General features: G+C 40.6%; 1 protein-coding gene across 1 annotated transcript in view; it reads left to right on the top strand.

Annotated features, from left to right (window-relative positions):
- LOC118400826 (zinc finger protein 536-like) overlaps positions 1-15,795 on the top strand; it is a 44,029-nt gene that overhangs the window by 9,526 nt on the left and 18,708 nt on the right. The window contains exons 2-3 of the mRNA XM_035797818.1: positions 8,405-8,459; positions 8,609-10,248. Coding sequence (XP_035653711.1) covers positions 8,405-8,459; positions 8,609-10,248 — 1,695 coding nt within the window. The remainder of the gene's footprint in view (positions 1-8,404; positions 8,460-8,608; positions 10,249-15,795) is intronic.

Consider the following 15,795-nt stretch of genomic DNA (forward strand, 5'->3'; position numbering starts at 1 on the left):
ATAAATTAACATTCAATTCTCTGACAACAGATCTGGTGGGCATTCCTGCAGTCGGCATTCCAATTGCACGCGACCTCAAAACTTCAGACATCTGTGGCATTATGCTGTGTGACAAAACTGCACATTTTAGAGTGGCCTTTTATTGTCCACAGCACAAGGTGTACCTGTGTAATAATCATGTTGTTTAATCAGCTTCTTGATATGCCACACCTGTCAGGTGAATGGTTTATGTTGGCAAAGGAGAAATGCTCACTAACAGGGATTTAAAAAAATGTGTGCACAAAATATGAGAGAAATACACATTTTTTTGTGCGTATGAAACCTTTCTGGGATCTTATATTTCAGCTCATGAAAAATGGGACCAAAACTTTACTTGTTGCGTTTATATTTTTGTTCAGTGTATATGGACAGCCACATCTTGGGAGCCCAATCACATCACACAATGCTTAATACCAATCACCCTCTCTCTCAATCTCCCCCTGAAAGAGTGTAATTCACTCTGACAGATAGCACCTGACAGGTCTGCCTATTCACTTCGCCAGCAACCCTGTCTCCCTCCACCACCACATTATTCAGCCTGTCATATTAACTAGTACCTGATCATGGTTCTAAGCCTTGTGATTACACACCTAGATGATCAGGACAGCGCTTCTACAAACATGAGGTGGATGTCTTTCAATGTTTCTCTCACACCTGTCAAATGTGTTTAGCTTCAGGAAGATTAGGTTGTATTTTATGGCCTGTATCAAGGATCAGGTCCTCCCTGTCCATATAATATTTTTCATCATTATCTAAAAGGCAAAACTGATACTATACTTTGTATTGTAGATGACTGATATATAGATTAGACATGGGACCAAAGTACTGTTTGCACTTTAGCTAGTAGCTCATTATCTGTGTGTAACAATATAATGTAAATCAGGGATAGTCAGCTAGATTCAGCCACAGGCTGATTTTAGGTTGTAGCGGATGGTCAGTGGGACGGAACATAATTATAATATTTTGTACACTGAACTTTGACCACAACTAAACCCAATAAGAGATTATATTTGAAAATAACAATAATTTCATTCCTTGATTACATTGATCACATATGTCCATTTTTTTATTCTTGGGAATGCTTAGGAACAGATTCCCGAGATATTATATTTTTTTTGCTGAATTTCTGTTGATCACCAGCAGAGGGTGACCATTTTGAATCCATTTTCACATTCACTCTGTTGGTAATACATTATTTTCAAGAATATATACTGTATAAAAAAATGCCAAATCAAAAATAGTATATTTTCTATATTCATGTTTTTATTTTAACATGTTATTGAAATCATAATACTACTCATATTACAGAGAAAGCAGTATGAGCTTCATATGACACCATTGTTTTCTTTGTAGAACCAACAGTGCATTCAGAATGTATTCAGACTTTTTCCACATTTTTGTTACGTTACTGCCTTATTCTAAAAAGGATTAAATTGTTTTTTCCCCTCATCAATCTACACACAATACCCCATAATGACAAATCAAAAACAATCTTTTTGACATTTTTGCAAATGTACTACAAATATAAAAATGAAATCACATTTACATAAGTATTCAGACCCTTCACTCAGTACTTTGTTGAGACACCTTTGGCAGCGATTACAGCCTCGAGTCTTCTTGGGTTTGCCAGTAGCAAATCACCCTGCATACCACTGCTGGCTTTCTTCTGAAGCTAAGCAGGGTTGGTCCTGGTCAGTTCCTGGATGGGAGACCAGATGCTGCTGGAAGTGGTGTTAGAGGGCCAGTAGGAGGCACCCTTCCCTCTGGTCAAAAAAAATATCCTAATGCCCCAGGGCAGTAATTGGGGATACTTTCCTGTGTAGGGTGCCGTCTTTCGGATGGGTTAAACGGGTGTCCTGAATCTCTGAGGTCATTAAAGATCCCATGGCACTTATCGTAAGAGGTCCTGGCTAAATTCCCAATCTGGCCCTCAAACTGTCACCTAATAATCCCTAGTTTACAATTGGCTCCTTCATCCCCCTTCTCTCCCCTGTAACTATTCCCCAGGTCGTTGCTGCAAATGAGAATGTGTTCTCAGTCAACTTACCTGATAAAATAATGGATAAATAAATAATGACACTATAAGCTTGGCACACCTGTATTTGGCAAGTCTCTCCCATTCTCATCTGCAGATCCTCTCAAGCTCTGTCAGGTTGGATGGGGAGTGTTGCTGCACAGCTATTTTCAGCTCTCTCCAGAGATGTTCAATCTGGTTCAAGTCCAGGCTCTGGCTGGGTCACTCAAGGACAGTCAGAGACTTGTCCCGAAGCCACTTCTGTGTTGTCTTGGATGTGTGCATAGGGTCGTTGAACAATTTGGAAGGTGAGGGCTCTGGAGCAGGTTTTCATCAAGGATCTCTTTGCTCCGTTCATCTTTCCCTCAATCCTGACTAGTCTCCCAGTCCCTGCCACTGAAAAACATCCCCACAGCATGATGCTACCACCACCATGCTTCACCGTAGGGATGGTGCCAGGTTTCCTCCAGACATGACGCTTGGCATTCAGGCCAAAGAGTTCATTCTTGGTTTCATCAGAACAGAGAAACTTTATCTCATGGTCCAAGAGTCCTTTAGGTGGCTTTTGGCAAGCTCCAAGCGGGTTGTCATGTGCCTTTTACGGAGGAGTGTCTTCCGTCTTGCAACTCTACCATAAAAGTCTGATTGGTGGAGTGCTGCAGAGATGGTTGTCCTTCTGGAAGGTTCTCCCATCTCCACAGAGGAACTCTGGAGCTCTGTCAGAGTGACCATCGGTTTCTCGGTTACCTCCCTGACCAAGGCCCTTCTCCCCCGATTGCTTAGTTTAGCCTGGTGGCCAGCTCTAGGAAGAGTCTTAGTGGTTCCAAACGTCTTCTTTTTAAGAATGTTTTGGTACCCTTCCCCAGATCTGTGCCTCGACATAATCCTGTCTCAGAGCTCTATGGACAATTCCTTCGACCTCATGGCTTGTTTTTCTCTCTGACATGCACTGTCAACTGTGGGGCCTTATATATACAGGTGTGTGCCTTTCCAAATCATGTCCAATCAATTGAATTTACCACAGGTGGACTCCAATAAAGTTGTAGAAAGATCTCAAGGATGATAAATGGAAACAGGATGCACCTGAGCTCAATTTCGAGTCTCATTGCAAAGGGTCTGAATACTTATGTAAATAAGGTATTTCTGTTTTATTTTTATTTTTAATACATTTGCAAAATAAAAATAAAAAAACTGTTTCACTTTGTGGGTTATTATGAGTAGGTTGATGAGCAAAACATTTATTTGATCCATTTTAGAATAAGGCTGTAACGTGACAAAATGTGGAAAAGGTCAAAGGGTCTGAATACTTTCCGGATGCACTGTACATTTGAAACACTATTGAGTCTTAAAGGAAGCCTGGGTAATGCCAAAATCTCATATGCCATTTATTTCTCAATTATTATTTTAGATACAAATCTCAAATATACTGTATGCCACGTGACTGTGGCCAAGACTCATGTATGGCCTTGTGTCAATTGAGAACGGTTTACTAAATCAGTGGTTCTCAATTCTCTCCTTAGGGATCCCCAGCTGTTCAGAGCTTGCACAACTGATTCAACTTGTCAATTAGCACAACAATAACTCCTAAGGCATTTTAACAGTAAAATATGGCTTACCAGAATAACCCTGTATTGTTCTTCAAAAGGATCGAAAAATAACTTTTGAGATTGATAAAAAGTTCTTTAGATAACCATACTCCATAAAGGTTCTATAAATAACCAATAAAAAGGGTTCTATATAGCACCTAAAACAGTTGTATAGCATAGCCGAACAAGGTTTTGCAGCTACACTACCGGTCAAAAGTTTTAGAACATTCTCATTCAAGGTTTTTAAAATATGTTTTACTATTTTCTACATTATAGAATAATAGTGAAGACATCAAAACTATGAAATAACACATATGAAATCATGTCGTAACCAAAAAAAGTGTTAAACAAATAAAAACATATTTCATATTTGATATTCTTCAAATAGCCACCCTTTGCCTTGATGACAGCTTTGCACACTCTTGAAATTCTCTCAACCAGCTTCACCTGGAATGCTTTTCCAACAGTCTTGAAGGAGTTCCGACATATGCTGAGCAGTTGTTGTCTGCTTTTCCTTCACTCCATGGTCAGACTCATCCCAAAACATCTTGGTTGAGGTCTGGAGATTATGGAGGCCAGGTCATCTGATGCAGCACTCTCCTTCTTGATCAAATAGCCCACAGCCCGGAGGTGTTTTGGGTCATTGTCCTGTTGAAAAACAAGTGATAGTCCCACTAAGGCCAGACCAAATGGGATGACGTATCACTGCAGAATGCTGTGGTAGCCATGCTGGTTAAGTGTGCCTTGAATTCTAAATAAATCACACAGTGTCACCAGCAAAGTATCCCCATACCATCACACCTCCTCCTCCGTGCTTTACGGTGGGAAATACGCATGTGGAGATCATCCGTTCACCCACACCGCACCTCGCAGAGACACAGCTGTTGGAACCAAAAATCTCCAATTTGGACTGCAGACCAAAATACAGATTTCCACCGGTCTAATGTCCATTGCTCATGTTTCTTGGCCCAAGCAAGTCTCTTCTTATTATTTGTGTCCTTCAGTAGTGGTTTCTTTGCAGCAATTTGACCATTAAGGCCTGATTCACGCAGTGTCCTCAGTTGATGTTGAGATGTGTCTGTTACTTGAACTCTGTGAAGCATTTATTTGGGCTGCAATTTCTGAGGCTGGTAACTCAAATGAACTTATCCTCTGCAGCAGAGGTAACTCTGGGGTTTTCAGTCCTGTGGCGGTCCTCATGAGAGCCAGTATCAGAAAAGGGTTCTTAATAGCACCAGACAGGTTCTATTCAGAACCTTTTGAGCAACAAATCAAATCAAATGTTTATTGGTCGCGTACACATGGTTAGCAGATCTTATTGCGAGTGTAGCGAAATGCTTGTGCTTCTAGTTCCGACAGTGCAGCAATAGCTAACAAGTAATCTAACAATTCCACAACAACTACATAATACACACAAATCTAAGTAAAGGAATGGAATAAGAATATATACATATAAATATGTTGGTAAATGAATGCACTTAAAATGTATGCATTCACTACTGTAAGTCTCTCTGGATAAGAGCTTCTGCTAAATGACTCAAACGTCAAATGTAATGGTTCTTTATAAAACCTTAAGATTTTTTTTATTCATAAACAATACAAAACACACACATGCAAACAACAGCATACAAACACAAACATGAACATCGTCACCCTGCCCAGCCCCAGACCCACCTGCTCATACCCCCATCTCCAGCATCACTCTCTGCCACATGGCCTCAAACTGCACCATTTTGTTACTCTCCATAGCCCACACACTGTCAACATTTAGATAATAAAGCATTTGACCTTTCCATTGTGTTAACAACGGAGGATTGGTTGATTTCCAGTTTTTAAGTATACGTTTTTTCAAGATGATTGACAAGAAAAGTATTGTCCAACCCATCGGGTATCTCACTGCACCCTCATATGCCATGTCTTGAAATATGCTCATAGGCGGGTTAAAAGTACATTTACATTGTAATACTTCTGACAGCCAACATTCTAACTCCGCCCATAACGTTTGGCCTTTACAGCATTCCCACAACGTATGGATTATTGAGTCATTGTTCATTTTACACTTAAGACATGACTCAGCCATTTTGCTGTAGGTTTTATATTTAAAAAATCTATACATTAGTTTATAGTGGATTATACGTACATTATATGCCTTTAGATTTTCATGTGGACCAACGTATCTGTGAATTCTAAAAGGCTATCCAAGGATTGTTCCATAGCATTGGTATGTAGGGAGTGATATTGATTCTTCCATGTGGTTCTAATGTTCTTAATTATGAAGTTGTTAATGTTCTTTGCTCCATCCTTTGAAAACAGACACATGAAAAGATTGCATCTCTTCATTATGTAGAATGCACCTCTTCATTATGTACCCAAGTATACTTTTTAAAGAATATGTTCGGTGGGGTAATTGGTATTACTGAGAATAACTATAAAAACGTTGGGAGCCATGCCATTCTGAAAAGGTTTATTCTACCTTTAAGATTTATGGGAAGATTGTTCCATTTAATTAGAACTGCTTTCATATTGTTAAGGAACGGGATAAAGTTATCTTTATATATTTGTTTGTCACTTATTAAGCATCCTATGTATTTAAAAAAAATTGTGGTCCAATTAAAGGATTGCTGTATAATTATTATTTATATTTTTCCTATTGCCATTATTTCCTTTTTTCCCACATTCATTTTAGATTCTGAGATTTTATTGTATTCAGAAAATATTTGTTTTCAAGGGGGGCATTGAGCTTTCAATATTGGTCAGGTATATCAGGAGATCATCTGCAAATACATTTAGTTAATATTCATGTTTACCAATACTAATACCTGTCTAATTCTTTCTGCAAGCAGTTCAATTGACAGTGCAAACAGGAGGGGGAAAGAGGACATCCCTGTCTTGTGCCTCTTTCTAAATCAATTTCATCAGATAATGTATTATTTGTGTATATACCTTTGCTTTAGGACATTTATATAATATTTTTATTACATGTATTATTTCAGCTGGAAAGTTGAAAACTTCCAATGTTGTGAATAGAAAATGCCATTTAAGATGGTCGAAAGTCTGATCAACCTATATCTTGTTTTTTGCGTATTGTATTAAACTAAAACATGTTCTTGTATTTGTTTGTAAGTGTCTATTTTTAATAAACCCTGTTTGATTGATATGTATCAAGAGTGATACGACTTTTGCTATTCTATTGCTTATGAGCTTTGTCATTATTTTATTGTCACAATGTATTAAACTTATGGGTCTGTAATCAGCAGGGGACTCTCCAGATTTTCCTGATTTTAATATAACTGAAATAACTGTTTGATACATGGAACTAGGAAGCACTGAATTAAGTGAGGTGTTTTGTCATTTGTGTTAGTAGGGGAGCTACTTTGTCCCAAAATGTTAAATATTATTCTATGGGAAAGCCGTTCATTCCTGGTGCTTCTCTCCGTACGAATGTTTTAACAGTGTCTAATATTTATTTTTGGGTCATCTCTGTTTTTATTGAATATTTTGTCTGCTGATAATTGATTCAAGGTTGTTGAGTCTAAGAAGGCTGTAGGATCAGTCAGTCTGTTGTTTAATTCAGATTTATATTGATTGTAATTATATATATTATTAAATTATATAATACCAAAAAGGTATCTGCTATGGTTACAAGCCAAAGAACTCTTATATAGAACTTTTTGTTTTTAGTATTTATGTAACCTATGCCATCGTAGCACGTTTTAAACTTGCCTCTTTGTTTGTTAGTACATAGGAATGGAGAGGAAATGGGTCGGTGGAGAAGAGGAGAAGAGGTTATGTTTCATTGTTTTTTGGCTTTTGGTTGTACAACAATTTTAAATATTTGTGAAATATCTGGTAGGATTTGTATGACGTGATTTGATACGTTGTTTGGTGCTGTGTTGTTTATGCTTGCTAAGTATTGTAGCTACCTACGGTCAGTTTAAAATGAGACCAAGAGAAAGATTTCCATCTCACATCATAGTATTGGTATACTGTAAATGGAGAGGAAGACTTTGTTGTTAGGCGTAATCAGCTTTTTAGCATCCTACAACAATAAGGTGAGACCACAAATATACTAAAGACAGGAATAAGAAACACACAGTACTTTTATCTATTTCAGGTGCGTCATCTCCTAGTTGAAATGATCAAAGCATGTTAACAACATACATAATTCTTTTGTCAGATATGTTTAAAGGACCGATGCAGCCATTTTTGTATCAATATTACAACATGGTAACCTTACTGTAATAGTTTTCCAAAAAACTAAAATAGTTTTAAGATTTTTTTTCTCAAGCAATAATTTTTCTAGGACTGTCTGGGAGTGGTCTGACTGGGGAGGGGAACACTGAAAACTAGCTGTTATTGACAGAGTTTTTGAACTCTCTTTGTTATTGGTCTATTATCCAATTTATCGACTGGTGATGTCAACAGGCAAGCCAAAACTCCCGCCCATGCAAACCTTCTGATCACAAAGAACTGTGTAGATTGTACTTTCAACCAGCAAGTATGAGGAAATAACACTGACCAACTTTTTTCACACTTTTAGAGTGTTCGTTTTCAGATGTTTTACAATATGAAACAAAACACAGACAAATGTGTTTTTTAATGCACTGGGCCTTTAACTAGAACATTTCCACCAAATCTTCACTGGAATACTTTATAATTTTCACTTTGAGTTTTCTGTAAATGTAGTATGTAATATGAGGGCTTTATTGTACTTATTGCTCACGTTCATGCCTTATGTGTCTTTTCTATTATTTTCTCTTTTTAGGTGGAAGTTTCTATTATGTGCCTAGGTGTGTCCAACTCCCATCTCTGAGGAAAAGGTATCAAAGGTCGCTATACCATCAACCACAAGCAGAAGCTTCTGAAGGACTCTGGGACATCCAATCTCTGACCTCCATACTGTAACAGTCCACAGATCCCAGAGTAGATAAAGCCGCCACGCCATTTGACGAGGACAGTCACACTAAAGGAGCCAGATGGCACTGCTAGCCAATCAGCTGATGGATTCAGCCAGGGTTGTGAGTGGCATAAATGGAAGGGTGGACATCTTCCCACAGTTCCTGAGGGTACAGAACCAGGGTCACATGACCCAGGTCAATAGCACCCAGGAAGACACGCGCAAGAACAGGAAGTACCCGTGCCAACTGTGTGGTAAGCGCTTCCGCTTTAACAGCATCCTGTCGCTGCACATGCGCACGCACACAGGCGAGAAGCCCTTTAAATGCCCTTACTGTGACCATCGGGCAGCACAGAAGGGCAACCTCAAGATCCACCTGCGCACTCACAAGCAGGGCAACCTTGGGAAAGGCCGTGGCCGGATCAGAGAAGAGAACAGACTGCTCCATGAGCTGGAGGAGAGGGCCATCCTGAGGGACAGGCACATTAGGGATGGTCTAGGTGGTCTGCCCCAGCCACCACGACCCCACATAGCCCAGCCCCAGCAACCCAAGCCTGCCTCTACCACCACCCAGCTCCCCTTGACCTTCACAGGTTCTGGCCCTGTAGAGACTCTATCACTGCGATCCACTTCCCCCAAGATGACCACCACAGGCCAGGAGGATCACACCCAGGCCCAGCCTTCTGCAGGCTTCCGTTGCTCCTTCTGCAAGGGCAAGTTCAGGAAGCAGCAGGAGCTAGAGCGCCACATCCGGATCCTCCACAAGCCCTACAAGTGCACCCTGTGTGAGTTCGCAACCTCCCATGAGGAGGAGCTCATTAGCCATGTGGAGACGACCCACATCGCCACCGAGTCGGTCCAGACTCAGAGGCCCGCGCTGGGCAGCGGTCGGGGCGTGAAGCACCCTGGTGGGGAGTTCCCCTGCGAGGTGTGCGGTCAGACCTTCAGTCAGGCCTGGTTCCTCAAGGGACACATGCGTAAGCACAAGGACTCGTTCGAGCACTGCTGCCAGATCTGCAGCCGGCGATTCAAAGAACCCTGGTTCCTCAAGAACCACATGAAGGTCCACCTCAACAAGCTGGCTGCTAAGAACAAGCAGCTCCCTGCTGACCAGGGGGTATCTGTCAGCATGACTAGTGTAGCCCAGGATGCCCACTACATCCACCTCTACTCCCAGTACATCTCAAGCCTCAACAGCAGGTTCCTCTCCGCTGAGAGAGCGGGCCATTCAGAGTTCCAGCAGATCTTCGCCACAACTGGCATTGGGATGAAGGTGAAAGAGATGCTGGGTAGGATGCTGGCACCAGGACATGATTCAATGACTGAAGGGGAGAATAATCGCTCTTTGTTGGGCTTGAATAATCTGGTGCCTCCTCTGACTGCCAGCAGCAGGGAGTATCAACTACAGGCTTCTGCCAACAAGGGAGACAACCTCAATAGCTACCCAGGCTGGCAGGTCATGGCACCAGGACCGGCTGTAGATGAGGGAGACCTATACACAGCTAAAGAACAGCAGCGGGCCTTCCTGGCTAAGCGGAGGGTGTCATTAGATGAGCGACAAGCGTCTGTGAGCGAACCAGAGAACCAGGCTATTAGTAGGCCTAGCAGCCCAGGACTGAGCCATGTCTTGCAGGGGAGCCTCATAGGACCATGCTTCTCTCAGACTGGCAGTACCCAGGATGACAGCAGCCACCCCTCCTCCCCAGTCTCAGGTACAAAACCGTCTTTCCTTACTTAGTGGTTGCAGATGGTTTAAGACATTGTTGTTTCTGTTTTTCTAAATGATTTGTTATAGGTCTATTTATGCATTCTGTATTCTATGGTCAATATTTTACAGTAACTGACATATCCTCAGTTCCAGGGTCAAGGTCAAATAGATGACCAGCATAATGTGACTTCAAAGGGCACACTTATATGGAGAGGATGTTTGAGAACTTCCATAAATCGGCCATATGTTCCAAATGTACACCATTTGCTATCCCTCCCATCATGCATAGACTCGAATGGAACACAACTACACTGTTCCATTAGGAGATAAAACAATGCCTTTGGCTAAACTTCACTAATCTATTCAGGTGAACTTGTCTTGAAGCACAGGGTCAGTACAGCAGCATATCCATACAAAAAATATATAATCAGTAATAATAAGGACTTTCTTTGCTTATTAACTTTAATGTTGTCATGTTGAATGCTAGAGATAATTAGCCTCTGCTATTTTATATCAGTCCAATTCCAACCCCTTGCCTTTCCTACGGGGCACAATATGTTAATGCATGCCATCTGGTGTTTTTAATGATTTGATATATACCACCTGGTGATTTTTATGATTTGATATACCACATGGTATTTTTATTGATAGTCTTCTGTTCCACCTGGTGATTTTGATGATTTGACTCCCTGGGTGCATGCTTTTCTTGTCATGGCATCCTGTTAACACATTGTCTGCATTCTAGCTGCAGCTCTAGTATTTTCACATAAAAATATAAGCTTCCTCATCTCCTCCTTAGCTTAGAATTCTGGATCTTTTACAGACCTGGGTTCAAATGCTATTTGAAATTCTTTCAAATACTTTAGCTGTTTTCGATTGAGCTCGCGTGTTTCAATGGAACCAATAGAAACGTCCCCAAAGTGCAAACGACCACCAGGCACCTGAGCACTCCAGGTAGACTAAAGCAAACACGCAAACTATTGGAAATGTTTCAAATAGTCTTTGAACCCAGGTTTGATCTTCTAGCAGGGTTGGTGAGAGTCAGTGTCTCTGACACGGTTTTGGGGGATTTGATCCACTGTTTCCCCAAATGAAGGCCGCGAAACAGAGATAAATGGATCAGGTCTAATCTTGTTAAATGTTTTGTTGACATATTGTCTACTTATACTTGTATGCACATGTAAATACCAGCATTTTAAGGGTAATCCTGCCACAGCCCTTTACAAAACAACTACAATCTATGGTATTTTCAGCTTCTCCTGCTTCCACAGTCCCCAGCCAATACTACAGTCCTATGTTTGTAAAAGCTAGCTGAGCTAGCTGAGAATGAATTGGAGGAAGTCTGGGCTGCCACGTTCGGTATCAGAGTGTAATTTGAGTCGATATTAAGCATGGAAACTAATTCATTTTAAAGGTCAGGCGTCAGTGCTTCTTTAAATGATGGATCCCGGCTCGCCTCTCCTCATCTTGTTCCCCTAGTTCCTGTGTAATGGAGGACTCACTCAGGGGCTTAAGGACTGCATTGTTTTGCTCTGACAATATATCCCCGAGACCTCTGCAGCTGCTCCCCATGCTCACAATGACAGACTAATTAACACAATCACACACTGCTGGCCCCGGCTCAACACGCAGGTCTGCTGCGGGACAGATAGGTAAATCCTACACATATGGAGAACATACAGGCACTAAGTGCAAGTCTTGATGAGGGGCTTTAGGAATGGGATAAGTTTGCTGCGCCTGCTAACTGATCGAGTGTGTCTCGATGGGCTGGAGTATTACAGTGGCTGGAGGAGTTCTAATTCAGGAGATGTTGAGGAATTATCATTGTTGCCAGATGTTTCAGCTTGAGACACATTGATTAGGCCTGAATAAGTGGCCGTTTTATTCCTAACCAAAGTGGCTGTAGTCATGAAGTTATACTGATGTTTCCAATATGGATAGCGGATACAGTTGTCAGAGTTAACGACTGCTTTACTAGATACAGTAGATGCAGATAAAGTTGTCCAAATACACTGGTGATACAAGTGTCAACATGTTAGATTATGTTCTGTTTACTCATATGGCTACGAGCTAGTGTTGAGAATGGTGTTCTTAAAATCTAATCAAGACAGATGAAATACTCTAATTCTAATCTTAGATTGTGAATAATGACTCGTTTAAAAAAAGATCAACTAATGGGAGTGCTTTAGAGGCCCCTGACCTACATCAGAGCGTCTGGATTTGAATTGGGAACATAAACATGCCTGAAATCCTCTGACAGTTATTCATTAGTCCTATTCAAACTCTTAACCCCAAGGTCAATGTGCATGTAATGATTTCGTCCTCACTTAGTCGTTGTTCCTTTCCCCGGCCTTCACGCTACTTCTACTGTATACATGTTAACACGTTACGAGTGGTTACAGAGAGACAAGGAAGGATCATGTTTCGGGGGATAGAAATCAGTGCAACTGTATTTAATCCTTCTAACTTCTAGTTCCATCTGATGATGCTTAAAGGGATAGTTCAGAAAAAAACATCTACATTTGTAATTTCACTGAACAATCCCTTTAAATGTGTACCATAGCTGGGGTTTTTTAAATGCACAAACTGGGCCTATACAAGTAGATTTGAACACTACTGATTTCTGATTTGTATACCGGATTACCTTTTGGCTTGACTTCCCATTCTCACTTCTGTCCCTTAATCCTCTTTTTAATTATTATTGCAGATAAGAGGTATGAGGCTCAAATGAAGCTCAAAATGCTTGTTTTCCTAGACGCTGATAAAAAGATTTACCGTGGGAGTTGTGAACACCTGCCTTGAAATATTGTTCCACGTCTCCTGAATGCCATTTGGCTTAATTGACTTGGAAACGTCCCAAATGCGTCATTGACAATGTGGTCTAATTAATATTAATAATATATGCTATTATAAACATCAAAGAACATCTGGTGTACTTATTTTCTCCCCAGCAGTCTTGTGTCTTATCCTCTCAGATGGTTTCATCTTAAAGCAAACCACCAAGGTTTATTCATTTAGGTGTTTTAGTTTATACTGCATGTATACTTTTATAATAGAACAATAATGCGTCTCTGTGTGTGTACGTACGTGCGTGCGTGTGTGTGTGTGTGTGTGTGTGTGTGTGTGTGTGTGTGTGTGTGTGTGTGTGTGTGTGTGTGCGTGTGCGTGTGCGTGTGTGTGTGTCCGTATACATGGGGGGTGAATACATTGAATAAAGAATGCATTTCCATATGAAATGAATCACTTTCCCCACCAGCTGGATGCTTTGCCACAGCACATTATTTGAGTTCTTATTTTGCATTTCTAATCGCAGGCTGTATAACTCATATGCACCACTTCATTGTATGATCCTCTGTGTTAGGTGAGAGAGGCAGGGCCCTGTAATGATACAGTAATTGGAGTTTGGTTGATCAATCGAAGCGCTAAAATTACTCTTGCACATAATGTGGGCCTCAGCAGTGTAAGTAAATCTAAAACTGATTAAGTTAGCATGAACAACACAATTACAAAGATGGCACCCGTCCAAAGACAAGAGAAAAGGGGAGAGTCGGGTGTTGAGTCTTTGTTTGGTTTTGCTGCTCTGGGGGGTATTGGCGAGCAAATGTGTTTATGAAAGAGACAGTGGCCAAAGATAAGGTCTCATATGTCTGTGTTCTGCATTTTAGGCCTGCTGGTAATTTCATGGTAATGTTTTTTATTTATTTTTATCCGCAACAAGCCAGCTTGGTGAAAATACACTACTGGTGTGAAAATGCGCATATTTTCATCATGCAAATGTTTTAATATTTGCATGAAAATCTGTCACCAATTGGATAGAAACCTGATAGACTGATAGACTGATAGACTGCCGTTAAGCAGTAGGAGTTTTTTTTTGTTACTGGACCCACTGGGCAAAAACTGGTTGAATCAATGTTATTTCCACTTTATTTCAGCAAAAATGTTCAATGTGAGGACATTGAATCAACTTGGAAAACTGATTGGATTTGCAAAAAGCCATCAAGATAATGGAATTTTTACCTAAATCGAATAACGTGGTAACATTTTTTGTTATTCACATTAGTTGACAACTCAATCTAATGTAAATCAAAACTATACGTTGAACTGACGTCTGTGCCCAGTGGGGAGACAATGGGTGTGGTGTTTCTGAGGAGGCTCCTTGCCTGCTCACTGTCCTGGCTGGACACACACACACGCACGCACGCACGCACGCACGCACGCACACACACACACACACACACACAGTGTAGTTGACTGTGTGTAGTTCAAGGTAATTTATATGTGACTAGCAGTGCTTTCTACCTCATTATTAGTGTGGGGCTTTATGATCTGCTCCATTCAATTAATTTATATTCCTCTCTCCTCTAGCTATATTATGTCATTTAAAATTCTAATATTTAAAGAAAGGCTCTTTAAAAATAAAATAATTTATCATTAAATGATGGATGGTGTTAGTATTAAAGTTGGAGACAGCATAACAAACAACGCTAGATCATTAGAGATTGGGGAGAAATTCCTCAGGGTCAGGTCTGATCTAGCGTTGTTATAAAATGTATATTTCATCCAAGGGGAAGAAATCATTGTTGTAAGTCAGATATTAGTCCATTAAAGAAGAACAATAAGGCATCAATATGCATAGAATTAAATGAACAGTGCTGGGCTTTATCTCGCCATCCCAGACGCCACATCCCTAAAAGACACAGTATAATATATGACCTGACCTTCAAATGCCAGGAGAGTGTTAGACAATAAACTGCCAATATTTGTGGCTTAATGGCGGCGGATGACTTTTACAGTAATTGGAATGGCACCGAAACAGCTGGGCTGCTTAAAGACAGAGGAATTGAAGCCGTGTGTCTCAAATGGCATACTACGCTCTATATACAGCACGACTTTTGACCAGAGCCCTGGCCAAAAGTAGTGCACTATATAGGGGATGTGGTGCCATTTGGGACACAGCCAAGGATCTCTCAGACAAGCACTAACTCAAAATTGTGGAAGTTTATGGAACCCTATAGGATAGGCTGTTATTACACAGCTCAACCTAACATGACACATGGTGGGAAATGTTCATGTATACAGAGTCCATGTTAGGACAGGTACCCAAATGACTTTAACACAAGCTTCATGGACATGTGACTTTGTCCTAATATGAACATCGTACAATCCAAGTTGCTCACCAAGTTCATGGGGAAAAGCCAATAATAGAATTTTCCTCACTCTGCAAAATTGAACTCAACCAAACAATGTTCACAGAAAGAAACAAAAATGAAACTGAAATTATCTCTCGTTGCAGAGAAAGAATGTTCTTTTTGACTTGGAATCCCAGTTGGTTGCTTTCGATAGAATAGGGCCCTCTGTCTGCAACATGTGCGCCTCTTTCATTTAGAAGATAGTTACTACAGTATGTCATTATAAAGAATCTTATTTGCTGCTAACATCTTTGAGTATATTCAATGCGTATGGTGCTCTGCACTCCAGACTGTGCGATGATGCATCGCTTGGGCTGAAAGCTGATTACAAGCCTGATTTACTGCAGAGCACAACTTAAATC

This window comes from Oncorhynchus keta, chromosome 22 (genome assembly GCF_023373465.1).
Source record: "Oncorhynchus keta strain PuntledgeMale-10-30-2019 chromosome 22, Oket_V2, whole genome shotgun sequence".
In the NCBI taxonomy this organism is placed as follows: domain Eukaryota; kingdom Metazoa; phylum Chordata; class Actinopteri; order Salmoniformes; family Salmonidae; genus Oncorhynchus; species Oncorhynchus keta.